This window comes from Octopus sinensis, linkage group LG21 (genome assembly GCF_006345805.1).
Source record: "Octopus sinensis linkage group LG21, ASM634580v1, whole genome shotgun sequence".
Classification (NCBI taxonomy): domain Eukaryota; kingdom Metazoa; phylum Mollusca; class Cephalopoda; order Octopoda; family Octopodidae; genus Octopus; species Octopus sinensis.
Genome location: NC_043017.1, coordinates 13,060,191 through 13,078,682, shown reverse-complemented (window position 1 = coordinate 13,078,682; position 18,492 = coordinate 13,060,191). Strand labels below are relative to the sequence as shown.

The following is an 18,492-nucleotide window of genomic DNA, read 5'->3' as shown; positions in this document are numbered from 1 at the left end:
AGTTTGTTACTGAAGAAATATCATCTTCATCATTTGATGTCCACTTTTTCATGCTTGCATGGGTCAGTTGGAATTCATTGAGACAGATTTTCAACAGCTGGAGGTTCTTCCTGCTGCCAACCCTTGTCTGTTTCCAAGCAAGTAATATTTTCCCATAGCTAGACATGTTTCTCAGAAGTTTGGAAACAAAATGACGATGATGCTCATTTACAATTATCATAAACATATATACAGTACTCAACACCACACACTCTTTAGATATATATGATGATATATATTATGTATATATATATTGTGTATATATATATAGAGGTATATATATATATGTGGATATATATATATGTATATATATATATGTGTATATATATAGTGTATATATATATATGTATATATATATATATATATATATATATATGTATAATATATATGTATATATATATATGTTATATATATAATAGTATATAATATATGTATATATATATATATATGTATATATATATGTATATATATATATATGTATATATATATGTATATATATATATGTATATATATATGTAATATATATATATATGTATATATATATAGTTATATATATAGTATATATATATATATAGGTATATATATATATATATATATGTATATATATCTATGTATATATATATATCTATATATATAGATATATATATATATATATATATATATATATATATATATATATATATATGTATATATATATAATATATGTATATGTATATATATATATGTATATATATATATATGTATATATATATATATATATATATATTATATGTATATATATATATGTTATAATATCTTTGTTACTGTCCTGTTCTTGTTACAACTTTTACCCCTGCACAAAAAATCCCAAATTTTATTTAATTTGCCTTGCGGGAAGGACTGTTTCAACAAAGTCGTGTCTTGTCCGTACCTTCGAAACACGGAGTAAACGAAACAGGGACAACTGAAGAAGGGGAATATTCCTTGTGTTGTATGTCCTGTACTCTGTTTTTTCGTTGTTTGAAAAAAAGTTTGTTTCTATGTTTTTGTTTTTATGTTTTCGTTTCTCAAATTATTTGGTGTCCTGTACCCATATATGTATGTATACATACATATAGATGTAGGTATGTATATATGCATATGTTTATATATTATTTATGTTATTATATATATATATATATATATATATATCTTTAACTTGTTTCAGTCATTAGACTGTGGCCATGCTGTGGTACTGCCTTGAAGAATTTTATTCAACTTATCAACCTCAATACTTGTCTGATACTTATTCTATCAGTCTCTTTTGTTGAACTGCTAAGTTACGGGGACATAAACACACCAAGCAGTGGTGGGGGACAAACGTACACAAATAAATGAAGGCGGCGAGCTGGCAGAATCGTTAGCACGCCGGGCGAAATATTTTGTGGTATTTCGTCCGCCGCTGCGTTTTGAGTTCAAATTCCGCTGAGGTTGACTTTGCCTTTCATCCTTTCGGGGTCGATAAATTAAGCATCAGTTACGCACTGGGGTCGATGTAATCAACTTAATCCGTTTGTCTGTCCTTGTTGGTCCTCTCTGTGTTTAGCCCCTTGTGGGTAGTAAAGAAATAGACAAATAACTGGACTCTTTCAGTTTCTATTTACCAAATTTATGCAGAAGACTGTGATAGGCCCAGAGCTGTAGTAGAAGACATTTGCCGAAAGTGCTATGCAAGGTTGAGAAGTGAGTTTTTAACTGCAAACCCACACATGTAGTTAGTGAAAGGGTATTTTACATTTGAAGTCATACATGTAGTTAGTGAAAGGGTATTTTACATTTGAAGTCATTTCAGTGGTATATAAAATTTATACTAATAAATTCCAATTTGGAGTGAATCTCAGAAGTTTTGTTGTTTTGGGCAGAAGCTTGATCAGAACTTTACCTTCAACTCTGTGAAATGAGATTGCATAAACGCCATTAACGCCTCATGTTGCTCATGTTCACTTTCACTTAATTTGTTCAGCTTCTCTTTCATCTGTGGATGGCCAAGATCTGGTTGGAGTTGCTCCCTGTTGGATGCCTGTTGAGAAGGAATTTAGAATTGCAGTGATTAGAAAAAAAAAAAACAAAGAAAAGAAAAACAAAACATGCAATTTGATTTTCATGAATTGGTCAAAAGTTAAATAAATATATGTAACTTGCTTCCCAACCACATGGTTCCGGGTTCAATCCCACTGCGTGGCACTTTGGGCAAGTGTCTTCTACTATAGCCTCGTGCCCACCAAAGCCTTGTGAGTGGATTTGGTAGACAGAAACTGAAAGAAGCCCGTCGTATATATGTATGTATGTGTGTGTGTTTGTGTGTCTGTGTTTGTTCCCCACCCCCAACGTCGTTTGACAACCAATGGTGGTGTGTTTATGTCCCCGTCACTTAGCGGTTCGGAGAAAAGAGACCGATAGAATAAGTACTGGGCTTATAAAGAATAAGTCCCGGGGTCGAGTTGCTCGATTAAAGGCGGTGCTCCAGCATGGCCGCAGTCAAATGACTGAAACAAGTAAAAGAGTATGTAAGAAAAGGTTGAGTTCTATTTCATCCTTTACCTTGGGAGGTTCCAAAGGTGGATTTCTTACAAAGATTCTTCATATTACATTGGTAGTTTACTGTTGTAAATATTTTTCAAATATGAAAATGTTACAAGTATAAGATGAGCATTTATAGAACATGTATCCTATAGAAACTCAACAAGCAATTAAAGATGGAGAAGAGAAGGTGTTAAAAGTTTTAAAAATTTCTTTAATTTTTTAAAAAACTTTTTTAACATCTTCTTCATCTTTAACCCTTTAGTGTTCAGATTATTCAATCAAACATAATGCTTATTGATTCCCATTGATTTGAATTAATCATGCATTATCTCATATCTTCAAGATCTTGATGGTGTAATTACTTAATGTAGAATAACATTGTAGGGTAGGTGTGAGAGCCTGGATCTGGTCAGTTTGAACATAAAACAGATTAACTATTTTGGCCGGATATGGCTGGTTTAAATACTAAAGGGTTAATTGTTTGTTGAGTTTCTAAAGGATACATGTTCTATAAATGCTCATAACACACCTTATACTGCATACAGGATGGTCATGGCTGGAATGTAAGAACTTCTGTTCTACTGCATCAGGATGTTCTATTTGGTTGTTTTTTTAAAAATGACACATTCCTACCTGTTTTGCTTGAAACTCTTCCAGTTTTGCTTCAAGAACCTTCCGTCTGTCTTTCAACATGAGCTCTATAGAATTGGTGTGATCCTTAAGCTGCTCATTCATCACAATACCAGGGATTCTTGAAGCTATTCTCTCAAGTTGTTGGATTTGTTTGGAGAATTCTGGAATAAACACAGACAAGGATATTTTCAATGATTCTGTTGTTCAGTTTACATATAAATGTATGTGTGTGTGTATACATTAAGGGGATTTGGTTGCTATTTCTAACACTGAGTCACCATATAGGGCTTCTTTATGGTGTGTAGGAGAGAAGATTGTGCTGATATGGTCATTTCAGCAGAATTGACGCCCTATCAAGCCTTCCCCTCACAACTCATCTATTGTCTTCTATTCCTGCTATACTGAGCTGATATCCTCTGTGTCCTACTCATACCCTATCTCTAATAATTTCTCAAACTATTTTGACTCATCGCACTTCCTATTGTGCCTCGTATGTACATTGTTCCTATTCTGCCCCGTAGTCTCTTCCTAGTTTGAGCTAGTTGTATCTTAAGGTTAATAGTAATTAAGAATAATCATAGATAGGGAACTACATAAATTTGACAAAATGGGCAACTGATGAGTAGAACTTGTGTTTACAAGAGAGTATTACATTTGAGAATCTATTCAGCAATGAGGGGTTGTGGTTGTGAAAGATGGCAAGCAATTCTTTTAAGCACAATTTACAAATGTTGAGGTTAGTGTTGTATGGGGGAGCCACACTTATGATGGACCATGATAGGGTATAGAGAACATTTTAGGATTTGAGATAGTGTATATAAGTTGTTAAGGAGGTAGATAATTTAAAATTTGGATTGGAGAAAGAGTTCATGTGTGCTCACTAGAGGCACATGAAATCAAAAGTGTCACCAATATAGACACTTGCTTTGTGGGAGCATGGTGTTAGTACTTGACATTGTAGACTCTATTTTTGTGTAAACAGAAACCTTTGAGAGAGCAGAGTTGAGAAACTTGGAAATTGCAGGTTTTCCTGTCTGCCCTGGAGTTGGAATTTATTGCCAGGAAGGTCAGGTTTGTATGGTCCTTTACCAGCAAAGAACTGGAGGCATAATCAGCACCAGTGTTGGATTTGGAGGGTATACCACTGTTAGTATATGTGGTCATATGAGTAGTATCATGATGAGGAGCATTAAAGTTGGTATTATTGAGTCAGGTGGGGTTACTGAAGGTTTTATTATTGCCACAAGTGGGTTGGGATGAGGCTCAGTGGGGTAGATTGTAGGGTCTAAGAACAGACATTGAAGTATGTGTCTGTCAGAAGAGGTGATTTGTGGAATAGGAGACTTTAATAGATAGTTTGTTGAAGATAAGTTAAGACTTATGCTGTGGTGAGAAATAAGAGTTTAGAATTTTAATGAAATGTTTAGGCAAGGATTTAACTTGGAGGGCACCCATCAATTTTTGTTAAAGCATATCCCTAGGAGGGCACTCTGATATAAAACCAGACATGCAGAGAATGGCTTTGAACAATTTGGGTATCTTCTGTTTGTGCTTGAGATCTTGGTACTCCAACATTTCTGAGCCCATGGCCCATATTGGCACTCGATATCTTTCCCTGGCTTGTCTCTGAATCATGTTAGTAGGATGGAGAGGGTCTATGAGGCACTGTGCAAGCCTTATTTGAGCTTGTGAAATCGTGAGATGTTTTTCTGATGCCTGGGTGGGTAGGCGGGTGCTGCAGTGAGCATGGAGGCTGTGGTTATGAACCTGGGTGAAGCTGACTGCTGGTGCAATGACCTCATGCACTGCTGGCATTTTGCATGGTCAATGGTCAGTGATGGGTTTCCTTGTTCTTGAGTGGACAACCATCATCATCATCATGTATGCGTGTGTCTTTATGTTGTGTTTATCCCCAACAATGGTATGACAATCAGTGTTGGTTTGTTTACGTTCCTGTAATTTCGCAGTCTGGTAACCTTCTAGGCAGTGCCCAGCACAGTCACAGTCCAGTGACTGAAACACGTAAATGATAAGAGATAAGCAATCTGTACAAGAAACAGAACAACAGCAGTTTGTTAAAACTTACCTGTTTGGCAACGTGTAGTAAATTCTGTGGCTTGGGTGTAGTAAGATTTTAACTTCTTTTTCATTAATACTGCGCATGAGTCGACATTATCTTGGATAACCTGGGGCCTTGTCACAGGACGCACACCTTTCACTCGATAGTAATCCTGAAATCATTTCCAAATTTCTCTCGTTAAATACAGTTTCAGGAGTAAACAATGCTGTTGTTGATGTTGCAGCTTAACCCCAGCACAACACCATGCAAGCATGGGAAAGTAGCTGTCAATGATGTGGATATATATTCTAGCAAAAACTGTCTGATGAACGGCAACGGGAAACTCAGAGTAACAGGTTTTGTTGAATTTTCTGCTGCTTTAAATAAAGCATATTACTCTACCACTGGTATTTGAGTACTCTTTTTTTCCACCTAGTTTCACATTTATGTGTTTACTCCGGTATATATATATATATATATATATATATATATATATATATATATATATAGTTAATCCAAATATGAAAACACAACGACGCGAGGACGTGGAACAAGTATAGTATTATTGGACACTCAGGAAGGAAGGGAAGAAGGAGGGTTTAACGTTTCGAGCGGAGCTCTTCATCAGAAACATAGGAAAAGGAAAGATCCAGAGAAGGGAAGACGGAGGAAAAAAAATTGCCAATGGTACACACGCAGTCACATTTTGAATATATATATATATATATATATATATATACATACATGTGTGTGTGTGTGTGTAGTGGTGGTGATGTGGTATCATAATCATTGTCATTGTTTTAACCTCTTATTTTTACTTGTTTCAGTCATTTGACTGCAGCCATGCTGGAGCACCGCCTTTAGTCAAGCAAATCGACCCCGGGACTTATTCTTTGTAAGCCCAGTACTTATTCTATCGGTCACTTTTGCCGAACCGCTAAGTAACGGGGACGTAAACACACCAGCATCGGTTGTCAAGCGATGTTGGGGGGGACAAACACAGACACACAAACACACACACACACACACATATATATATACATATATACGACGGGCTTCTTTCATTTTCTGTCTACCAAATCCACTCACAAGGCTTTGGTGGGCCCGAGGCTATAGTAGAAGACACTTGCCCAAGGTGCCACGCAGTGGGACTGAACCCGGAACCGTGTGGTTGGTAAGCAAGCTACTTACCACATATTTTTTTGAAGCTTAAAATTAAACCAAATAACAGTCTAGAAAATTGTCAAGAAATTTCAAGAGACTCATTCCACCACTGATTGACCTGGACATGGCTGAAAAAAGAAGTGTGTGGACCCCTCAGCTTATCAAAAGTACCAGAAAATCGATATGGCAAAATTGTCATCATTTCGTCAGGAAACTGAGTGCTACTTCAAAAATAGACCAAACATCAATGTTTCTATCAGTCGCTTTTGCTGAACAGCTAAGTTACGGGGGTCATTAATTCAATACCAGTTCTCAAACAGTGGCAGGAATCAAACAGACATAAAAGACACACGCATATATATATATATATATACAGGGTGTCCCAAAATTAAAGCAACCAACTTTTTCTCAATTTTGCCAAAGCAAAATATTGTTATATTTCGGGTCAAAGCATTGCAATGTTGAAGGAAACACAATTATGACACTATCACATTTATTCAATATGACCACCTCTGTTTTGAACCATAGTCTTAAGTCTAGTTGCACATGCTTCACATGCAGCACACAACTGTTCTTGTGGAACTGAAGTCCATTCCTGACGCAGTCTGGCCTTCAGATAGTTGAGCAAAGCATGAGGAGTGCTTGAGACCGTCGTCTCCAAAATGGACCAAACAGAAAAATTCAATAGCATGAGGTCCTTGAAGGCCATACATCCTTGCCTATGAATTACGGAATGTTTTACTGAATCCAGTGTTGTATCTGTTTGGAGCTGGGGGATGGTGATGAGTCCTGCTGGAGGCTCTAAGGTGCACCATGAAAAAGGTACATTTGCTCATGGAAGCAGTTCAGATTCCAGAATGTTGCTAATGTATCACTGGATGTTAATTTTAACACCTAAGGGCACAAAAACAAGGGGAGGCCTTCCGGTGGCTGTCACATCCACCCAAACCATAACTGACTGGGTTTTGACATCAATTTACAAGTCTACCCTTGATGGAGCCAGATACACTCCAAAGTCAGTGGTTTACTGTCTGTTTGATATCAAATTTCTTTGCATCAGTGAACACCAGGTTGGGCAGTATGCCTTCAGCTATCTGACACAAGGTAAGATGACTTCTCTTCAGTTTCACAGCCCTATGAACTTGCGTGAGCTCATGACAGTGGATCATCTTGTAGGGGAGGGTTCTGAGATACTCCTTCAGCGTTCAGTACATTGATGTTTGGTCTATAAGCAATGTGTGTGTGTGTGTGTTTGTTTATTGACAATATGACCTTTTTAAAGTATAACGATATCAGTTTCAACACATAGTTTGGATCAAAATTCTTAGTCAACAGATTCAAGATAACAATATATATATATATATATATATATATATATATATATACACACAAGGGTTGGACAAAATAATGGAAACACCTAGCATCCTTGAAATATCTATAAAACCTTCAAAAGCTTGTTTATTTTTGTTTTTTGATTTATTATTAGTGCTACTTAATATGTTTTGCTAAAATTGCTGTTCCTTTTCAGATATCATCAGAAAAAGGTAATTAAAATTCATTAAAATGACAGATCTATTGGACTTTCAAAGAGGTCAAATTGTTGATGCCCGCATAGCAGGCGCTAGTGTAATGAAAACAGCTAAAATGTTTGGTGTATAAAGAAGTAGTGTCTCGAAAGTAATGACAGCCTTTGAGGAAGAAGGAAAAACCTCCTCATCGAAACAAAACTCCAGAAGAAAACAAAAGCTTTCAGATAGGGACTGTTGAACTCTTACACGAATTGTTAAAAAGGATCACAAATGTACAGCTCCCAAAATTACTGCAGAGCTTAATGACTACCTCGAGAACCCAGTTTCCACAAAAACTGTTTGCCGGGAGCTGCTCAAAGCCAGATTTCATGGGAGGGCTGCAATCAGAAAAACCACTCCTTTCAAAAACAAATGTTGCAAAGCATTTAGAGTGGAGTAAAAACCTACAAAATTGGTCTGTAGAGTAGTGGAAGAATGTTATTTTCTCGGACAAGTCATCCTTTACCTTATTTCCGACCACTGGCCAAGTATACATGTGGAGACAGCCAAAAGAAGCATTTGATCCAGACTGCCTTCTCCCAACTGTTAAACATGGAGGAGGATCTGTAGTGACCTGGGTGGGGAACTATATCTTGGAAATCCACCGACCCAATGGTATCCCTTCATGGCAGAATTAATAGCCAAGACTATTTAGGCATTTTATCTCATCAAATTCATCCTATGGTTGTGGAACTGTTTCTGGAGGGAAATGCAATCTTTCAGGATGATAATGCACCAATTCACAAAGCTAAAGTTATTACTGAATGGCTCTAGGAACATTCTAGTGAAGTTGAACATCTTATCTGGCCACTACAGTACCCAGATCTCAATATTACAGTACATTTATGGTGCATTTTAGAAAAACAAGTAAGGAGTCGATATCCTTCACCATCATCACTACAAGAACTGGAGACAGTTTTAGCTGAAGAATGGACAAAAATTTCTTTGGGAAGAATTCAAACTTTGTACGAGTCCATAGCTCATAGAATTCAAGCTGTAATTACTGCCAAAGGTGGTCCTACCCCATATTAAAATAAATTTGTTTGAAATTTTAAGGTGTTTCCATTATTTTGTCCAACCCCTGTATATATATATATATATATATACATATACAGGGTGTCCCAGAATTAACTATTTATTTCAATGAAATTGGGGCATATCTAGATAAAAAAAACTGATAGAATTGTGTGTTTATTACTTAATTATGATATCAAAATAAATTGATTTATGAATTTTAGGTCAAAACTTTATAGAAATTTTTCAACACGTGCTCCATCCGCAAATTTTAAATTTATTCTTAGCACTGTGTAAACATTTTGCTAATTGAAGGTATTCTTTAAATTCAGCTAAACCACTGCTCCATCCTGGGGATAGAGGGAGAGAAAATGATTGCAGCCAAATTGGAAAAAAGCTGTTGCGGACAGATAAGTGGGATTCAACAGGATTCAAAATAAAATAATAAAAATTATAAACAGAATAAAACATTTGTAGACCTTTAACATAAATAACAAGCATAAATATATTTTGTTTTTTTTTATAAAAAGATTATCTGATTTCACTGAGATTTATAGTTAACTAGCAGTATCGCCCGGCGATGCTCAGGTTTGTAAGGGAAATAACTATAAAGCATTTTTAGAGTTATAGCCAAAAAATAGCAAAAAAATGGAAAAAAATGATGGTAAATTTTTTTTGAGAGTAAAAAAAGGTGAAGTTGCGTCCCCTAGACAGTTTGCGGTTTGTGTTTCTGATTCTCGACCCCATGTCGAATTTATCGATTTTTTTCAGAACTGGGGGAACTTTTCAAAATTTTCGCTGCGTTAGTTTTGAATTATGACATTGGGCTATGTGTGTGTCAAGTTTCATCAGAATCGGTTGAAAGCCATGGTCAGTGTGAGGGTACAAGCAAACAGACACACAGAAACACGCACAGACAAACTGCCGTTTATATAGAGAGAGATTCTGGGACACCCTGCATTTCAAATGGTATATATAATATTTAATCGACTTACATCTGCAATGATTAGGACATTATCAAAGGTAACTTGCAGATACTGTCTGATGGTTCCAAGGAAATCATACACAAGTTCCAGTTCTCCTTCTTCACTTTCTTTAACTTCTAACTCTCCGCTAAACAGTTTTTGCCTGATTTTATGGGAAAGTCTACAAAAAAAATCAGCATCAACCAAATTTCAGAGAAAATTCTATAACAAACTGCAAGATGTAACCCTCCTCCTACTGCAACTGCTGAAATAATGCATTGTCTTATAGCTTCAAGATTCTGATGATGCGATTGTTTGTTTTTAGAATGACATTGTAGGGTAGGTGTGAGAGATTGGATCTGGCCAATTTAAACATAAAACAGGTAGAATATTTTGGTCAGGTGTGGCTGTTTAAATTTACAGACATGTAAAGGACTTATCTTTGAGAAGACTTATCATTTATTAATTCATTTATATTATGTTGTTGGTCATAGGTTGCCAATGGGCCAGTCACCGGTTCTTTGCATTTTTGCAGGTGATGACAGTAGCAAAGGAGTATTTGTAACTTGATGCAAAACAAACATCTCAAGGGATGTTGTTCCTATAGCACCAGTTCTTCATTGCTGTTTATATTCTTCACTTACATACATCAATTTAAGATATACACACATATACTAATCCACCCACATATACAGTCACACACATATACAATAGGTATCTAAGGAGTTATCCATCGAATTTCCCACCCAAATACATTGGTCAGTCTTAGACTATAACAGAAGACACCTGTCCAAAAGTGCCATACAGTGGAATCAAATTTGGAATCTTGTACTGTGAAACAGAGCTTCTTGATCACATGACTATAACATTCAGAATTTAGTGAGGAATGGTCCAGCTACATCAAAATGGAATGGTAAAAGTTCTTAATCCTCTGGGTCAATTGTGACATATTTTGGTCACAAGGGTATAGTCTGTAATACTATTGTCTCCCTTGAGGTTGGCTCTGATTGAAGTAATCCAAATGTGATCATCCTTGCAGATACTGTGCACTCAGGACCACATCCAAGGTGATCTCCTTAACCAAGGGTTCTCAACAATTTATCTATGGAACCCCTTTGATTACATTTTATTCTATTGTCTGCCTTGAGGTTGGCTCTGATTGAAGTAATCTATGTGCAGTGACATTCCAAATGTGATCACCATTGCAGATACTGTGCACTCAGGACCATATCCAAGGTGATCTCCTTAACCAAGGGTTCTCATTTTATTCTGGTGGATGCCCATAGCCATTTGATGTTTAAAACTAGCTTTATAGAAACTTTTTCTCAAAATTCCTATTTTCATAAGGTGGTGGCCATAAATGCCTGTGCTTGTTTTCAGACTTCTAGTGAGCCCTTGTTTCATATAATTCATTCTGAGTAAACTAAAGTGTTCCTTTCATAACTCCAAAGTTACTTTGGTGGTTGGAGAAAAGTTGGTATGTTTATCATATAAAATGCAAGGAAATATATCCTGTGTATTACATGTGGTACACAGGAGAGGAAAAGGGTTCAGAAAGTAGGATGTGATTTGATTGATATTTCTAGCAGATTGAGCAACTGCACAGAGGTTTCCTCATTGGTTTGTTATATGTAATGCAAACTTATATTCTGCTCTGCAATAGACAGACAGATATTTGTGATTACATGTATATGTGTACAACTCTGGATTGATTGAATTACAGCTTGTGTGTGTGTGTGTGTGTGTGGAGAGAGAGAGAGAAAGAAAGAAAGAGAGAGAGAGTGAGAGAGAGAAAGAGAGAGAGAGAGAGAGAGAAGAAAGGATGAGACAGAGAAAGACAGTATTATAGAAAATAAAAGAGTGGTGAGAGATCAAACCATGTTTTCCTGACTGAAAACCTAGGTTCGTATATAAAAATATTCTCTATATTGTGTCTGTGGCAGTGTGTTTATGTGTAAACAGGGGAAGACGAGAGTACGTCAACTACAGACTACAGACATAATTTGTTGTGCTCAAAATGAAAGGTTTGGTAAAAAGACATTAAAACAATGTGCTAGTATGGTGTTTTTTTTTTTTTCAATAATCACAAATGGTTATCATCTGTTATAAAATCTATATTTTTCCATTTGTGTGTGTGTGTGTGCATGTATGTGCACGCGTGTGGGAGTGTGTGAGCACATCTATACTCTGCATTTAGGCGGCGAGCTGGCAGAAACGTTAGCACGCCGGGCGAATTGCGTAGACGTATTTCGTCTGCCGTTACGTTCTGAGTTCAAATTCCACCGAGGTCGACTTTGCCTTTCATCCTTTCGGGGTCGATAAATTAAGTACCAGTGATGCACTGGGGTCGATGTAATCGACTTAATCCGTTTGCCTGTCCTTGTTTGTCCCCTCTGTGTTTAGCCCCTTGTGGGCAGTAAAGAAATAAATATTCTGCATTTAGTGTGTTTGTGTTGTGATGTATGTGCATGTGTTGCATTTTGTATGTCTTATTGCATGCACATTAATACCAAATTGCAACGGTAATGCAGCAAATTCCAGCTGCAATGGATGCAATACCTACAGAATTTTTTTTATTTTGCCAAGGCGATACATTTGCTCAAACACAGCTTTACTATCCATATCTTGACCGGTATACCTGGAACAAAATGGTCAAAACAAAATGGTTAAGAAGGAAAAGAATGGTTTCTATTGAAAGCAGTAAACATATTAGATTACACTGTGGTTACACTTTGGGAAGTGACTAAGCAGTTCCTTATAGTTTGTAGGACTATCTTTATTTAAGGATGTTCTTACATGATGTCAGAAGACCAATGTTATATTACCAGTTCCAAACAGTAGATGGGTCCTGTTTGTGACACTTTGACATAGTGATTGATGTGCTGGGATGACATTGTAGGGAAGGTGTGAGAGACTGGATCTGGCCAATTTAAACATAAAACAGGTAGAATATTTTGGCCAGGTGTGGCTGTTTAAATTTACAGACATGTAAAGGACTTATCTTCTGGAAGTCATCACCTGTGATGTTACCAACGGAAGCTGACCGAGAACTTGTTGCCATTGTCCTTAGCCTCAAAAGTGAGGCTGTTTGAGACATCAACTTTATCTTCTGATCTCACTTGCAAAAAATCATCCCTCATGTCTACCTTCACCTCTGGCACATCACTCGCTATGCCACAGTATCACAAACAGAGAAACATATCTCAGGTGTGTTCAATTATAAAATGACGGTCAGTGGAGAGCAATAATGATGAAAGCATCTGATTTATAATCACCTTAAAAACTGCAAGGTCTCCTTGCAGTCTTAGTGAAAGTATGTGAATTGACATCTCCAAATGATCTGTGGTTAAAATTGGAGGAAACCAACCTGAAGACCATAAATATTAAATACATCATGACCCCTGATGTTGTGATTAATTTCAATACTCTTTTACTCTTTTACTTGTTTCAGTCATTTTGACTGCGGCCATGCTGGAGCACCGCCTTTAATCGAGCAACTAGACCCCGGGACTTATTCTTTTGTAAGCCCAGTACTTATTCTATCGGTCTCTTTTGCTGAACCGCTAAGTAACGGGGACATAAACACACCAGCATCGGTTGTCAAGCAATGCTAGGGGGACAAACACAGACACACAAACACACACACGCATATATATATATAAATATATATATATACATATATACGACGGGCTTCTTTCAGTTTCCATCTACCAAATCCACTCACAAGGCTTTGGTTGGCCTGAGGCTATAGTAGAAGACACTTGCCCAAGGTGTCACGCAGTGGGACTGAACCTGGAACCATGTGGTTGGTAAACAATCTACTTACCACACAGCCACTCCTGCGCCAATGATTCAATCTTCAACATAATTCCTTCCCATTGGTAGTGAGGACAAAATTTTGGCGGTGGGTGGTAACGAATTGCATAAATATGGCTTGTGTAAGAGTGACCAGTCTCAAGGGAATCAACTACCAAATTAAGGTTCAACATGTGACTTATTATGATGCTAATTATCCTCACTCAATTTATGGCTCAAAGTGAGCCAAAGTTATTTTGATGATCAAAAAAAAAAAAAAAAATTACAAACCTTTCAACATAACTAATAAGCCATATTTGGATATAAAAAAAAAGGTGAAATATTCTTTTTTGATGCATCTGGAGGAACAAGAAAGACCATTTTGGTGGTTGATGTAAGGAAACATGGGAACTCGGTACCGGTTTTGAAATTTAGCGCCACCCAGACGCGTGATTTCTCATCAGCCGAAGATTTGTGACTATTCGGTGGTACAGAAGTATTTTTTTACTTCTATCACGAGCGATATAGGTACTTATTTAGTACCCTTATGTATATATGTACATATCTAATATTGTATGTATATATTTTATTAATTTGCCTGTATGGCTAATAATTCACTTACCACTTGTGATGGTATTTTAATAATACCATCCCTATATTTATATATATATATATTATATATATATATATATATATATATATATATATATATATATATATATAACTCCTGTTAATAATTTAGATATTTTTCAGCCAAAGATTAGCCCAGACCATGTCTAACTTAATAGCATGACCTATTAAAAAAAACAAAAAACAAAATAAATAATATTAATAAGGCGCAGGAGTGGCTGTGTGGTAAGTAGCTTGCTAACCAACCACATGGTTCTGGGTTCAGTCCCACTGTGTGGCACCTTGGGCAAGTGTCTTCTACTATAGCCTCGGGCCGACCAAAGCCTTGTGAGTGGATTTGGTAGACGGAAACTGAAAGAAGCCCGTCGTATATATGTATATATATATATATGCGTGTGTGTCTGTGTTTGTCCCCCTAGCATTGCTTGACAACCGATGCTGGTGTGTTTATGTCCCCGTTACTTAGCGGTTCAGCAAAAGAAACTGATAGAATAAGTACTAGGCTTACAAAAGAATAAGTCCGGGGTCGATTTGCTCGATTAAAGGCGGTGCTCCAGCATGGCCGCAGTCAAAATGACTAAAAGAGAGTAAAAGAGTAATATATTGTGGACACCCAAACGTTGCTGCAGTAAATTTTCAGTGGTAGGTTTTAATTTTAATATGAGAAGTACAAAAAAAAAAAAAAAAAAAAAAAAAAATTATCCTGACAACTTTTGTATTGTAAAGAAATTGAGTTGGAACTGATGTAGGAAAAGTTAAGCACTAAATAATATGAAGAAAGTTTGATTTTAAATTACAGTGTCTGCGGCTTTCGTAATTGTGTAAGGCTTTTTTTGGTAGTGAGCTTCATTTTTGGATCAGCAGGAAAGTTGGTTGCACTTCCAACAGCATCAGTGGCTGTACCATCGCTCTTCTCTGGTGAAAATAACACAAACATAACATTAATTATACACACACACACACACACACACACATGTACAGGGTTGGACAAAATAATGGAAACACTTTAAAATTTCAAAAAAATATATCTTAACCCTTTAGTGTTTAAACCGGCCATATCCGGCCCAAATAATCTACCTGTTTTCTGTTAAAACTGCCCAGATTTGGTATCTCACACCAACCTATAATGTCAATCTAAAAACAGGTGATAACATCATCGAAATCTTAAAGCTACAAAATAATGCATAATAATCTGAATGCTAAAGGGTTAATATGGGATAGGACTGCCTTTGGCAGTGATTACAGCTTGAATTCTATGAGCTATGGACTTGTACAAAGTTTGAATTCTTTCCAAAGGAATTTTTCTCCATTCTTCAGCTAAAACAGTCTCTAGTTCTTGTTTTTCTAAAATGCACCCTAAATGTGCAATAATATTGAGATCTGGGGACTGTGGTGGCCAGATAAGATGTTTAACTTCACTGGAATGTTCCTTGTGCCATTCAGTAACAACTTTAGCTTTGTGAATTGGTGCATTATCATCCTGAAAGATTGCGTTTCCCTCCAAAAACAGTTCTGCAACCATAGGCTGAATTTGATGAGATAAAATGCCTAAATAGTCTTGTCTATTAATTCTGCCATGAAGGGAAACCATTGGGCCAGCGGATTTCCAAGATATAGCACCCCCTCTCCCAAATCATCACAGATCCTCCTCCATATTTAACAGTTGGAAGAAGGCAGTCTGGGTCAAATGCTTCTTTTGACTGTCTCCACATATATATATATTTTGAAAGAAGTTCCTATAAAACTAGTTTTTAAACATCGAATGGCTATGAGAGTCCACCAGAATAAAATAGTGATCAAAGGGGTCTATAGATAAAAAAAAAAAACACTAATGGGGCTAGAAGCTACTAAACTACACTCAGTGTTCTTAGTATGATATTGCCATAAATGATGCTGATTGGTTTAAAATCAGGCTCAAAGATAATTAATAAATTCATAAATTAAGTAAAAATGTTTAGCGGTTTTACCTCTTGCATTCATACTCCCTTCTGAACCGGACACTAATTTGTTACTCCTGCATAAAAAAAAGTAACATAAAATGGGATTAGAAGAACATCCCCCACTGAATCTGTAATATTCATTTTTAAAACAGCCACAAAACTATATCATACACAACATCCTGAGAGTCTAGTCATATCATATATCACTTCGTCATAGCACAAAATAATCACAAGCAAGCCTAGTAATAGCATAGACCACTTCAATATTCTTCTGATTGGTTTGAATAGAAATATCACATGATCAGTCCTGTTATGTTATGGAAAAATGAGAAAAAGAAGGGATCAGACTTAACTCCCTTATATTAGAGAGTTCCTCATTTTCCTACAAGTTGAAGGTTAGTACAATTTCTGTGATATTGTGTGTCTCAAAGGCGGCAAATTGGCAGAAACGTTAGCACGCTGGGCGAGATGCTTAGCTGTATTTCGTCTGCCACTACGTACTGAGTTCAAATTCCGCCGAGGTCGACTTTGCCTTTCATCCTTTTGGGGTCGATGTAATCGACTTAATCCGTTTGTCTGTCCTTGTTTGTCCCCTCTGTGTTTAGCCCCTTGTGGGTAATAAAGAAACAGATATTGTGTGTTTCAGAACTAGGCTCATTCATGTAGTCCTTTGTAATATTGTCTTCATTATAACACAAATTAGTCACAACCGAGGCTAGAAATATCACATGATCAGTTCTGTTATGTTATGAAAAATGAGAGAAAGAAGGGATCAGACTTATCTCCCTTACATTTTCCTACAAGTTGAATGTAAATAAGGTTAGTATAATTTTTGTGATATCATGTGTTTTTGAGAACCAGGTTGGCTGATGCAGTCCTGTGCGTCCCCAGGAAGTGAAAGATTAATAATATGAGATTAATTTACCGAAGAATGTTTTTTGCAACAAAGACAGAAGCATCGTCAGTCCATGATTTTCCAGGTTTGCTAGTAGTAGGTACTTCACTTGGGACATTCAGAAAACCTGACTTGAAAGCCGCTGAAATAATAAAAAAAAAAAAAAAAAGAATCTCATCAGTATAAAATCAATCATTTTTCACAATATTGTGGGGCCACAAGTTTTAGGAGAGAGGGTAAAATTAGATGAACCTACCTCCTGTATTTACATTTATATAATACTAGCAGTATCGCCCGGCGTTGCTCAGGTTTATAAGGGAAATAACTATATAAGCATTTTTAGAGAGTTATAGCCAAAAAATAGCAAAAAAATGCATTAAAAATGGAAAAAAAAATTATGGTAAATTTTTTTTTAAATCGTTGACTCATCGTAGACATTTTTAGAGAGTTACTTCCCTTATATAATAGCGAAAAAATGCATTAAAATGGAAAAAAATTATGGTAAATTTTTTTTTAAATCATAGACTCATCGTAGACGTGTGCTAATACCCAGAAGGGCTCAATATGAATCACGACTATAAGATACCCGGTTTTGGTTAAACTGCACCGCAAAATGTGGGAGTAGTTAGGAATCTAAATCGTAGGAGACAGACACACAACCTTACTTTTATATATAAAGATATCATAGGCACAGGCAGGACAGTATGGTAAGAAGCTTGCTTCCAACCACATGGTTCTGAGTTCAGTCTCACTGTATGACACATTGGGCAAGTGTCTTCTACTATATCCTCGAGCTGACCAAAGCCTTGTGAGTGGATTTGGTAGACGGAAACTGAAAGAAGCCTAATGAGTTTGTGTGTGTGTGTGTAAATATCTATCTATCTATCTATCTATCTATATCTATCTATCTATATATATACAAGATTTAGAGGAATGACCACTAATAGTGGACAGCCTGTATGCTAGATATAGACGTCAAATTCGCCATTTTCCACGAAGAATGTGTTCTCAAGAAAAAAAAAAATTCAGCAAAAACCAAAGTTTAAAAATAAGACAAATGAAAATATACGAAAATAAAAAAACGATTACCTACGTACTAATTAGTTTCACTTGTTAATATTTACGTAAATGTAAACATCAGCAAGATCATCAGCGTAGTCTGTCGTTTATGAAATACAATTTCTAGAACTAGATACAGGGCACTAGACCGAAATCCAGCATTGTATAAAGTTCCACAAATTATATTTAT

The 18,492-nt window shown here is 36.3% G+C and overlaps 1 protein-coding gene across 1 annotated transcript in view; it reads right to left on the bottom strand.

The window, feature by feature from the left end:
• LOC115222767 (coiled-coil domain-containing protein 180-like) overlaps positions 1-18,492 on the bottom strand; it is a 131,538-nt gene that overhangs the window by 8,737 nt on the left and 104,309 nt on the right. Inside the window, exons 26-33 of the mRNA XM_029793066.2 lie at positions 17,274-17,385; positions 16,376-16,422; positions 15,206-15,323; positions 12,547-12,621; positions 10,014-10,164; positions 5,300-5,444; positions 3,214-3,374; positions 1,940-2,077 (exon numbers count right to left, since the gene is read on the bottom strand). Coding sequence (XP_029648926.2) covers positions 1,940-2,077; positions 3,214-3,374; positions 5,300-5,444; positions 10,014-10,164; positions 12,547-12,621; positions 15,206-15,323; positions 16,376-16,422; positions 17,274-17,385 — 947 coding nt within the window. The remainder of the gene's footprint in view (positions 1-1,939; positions 2,078-3,213; positions 3,375-5,299; positions 5,445-10,013; positions 10,165-12,546; positions 12,622-15,205; positions 15,324-16,375; positions 16,423-17,273; positions 17,386-18,492) is intronic.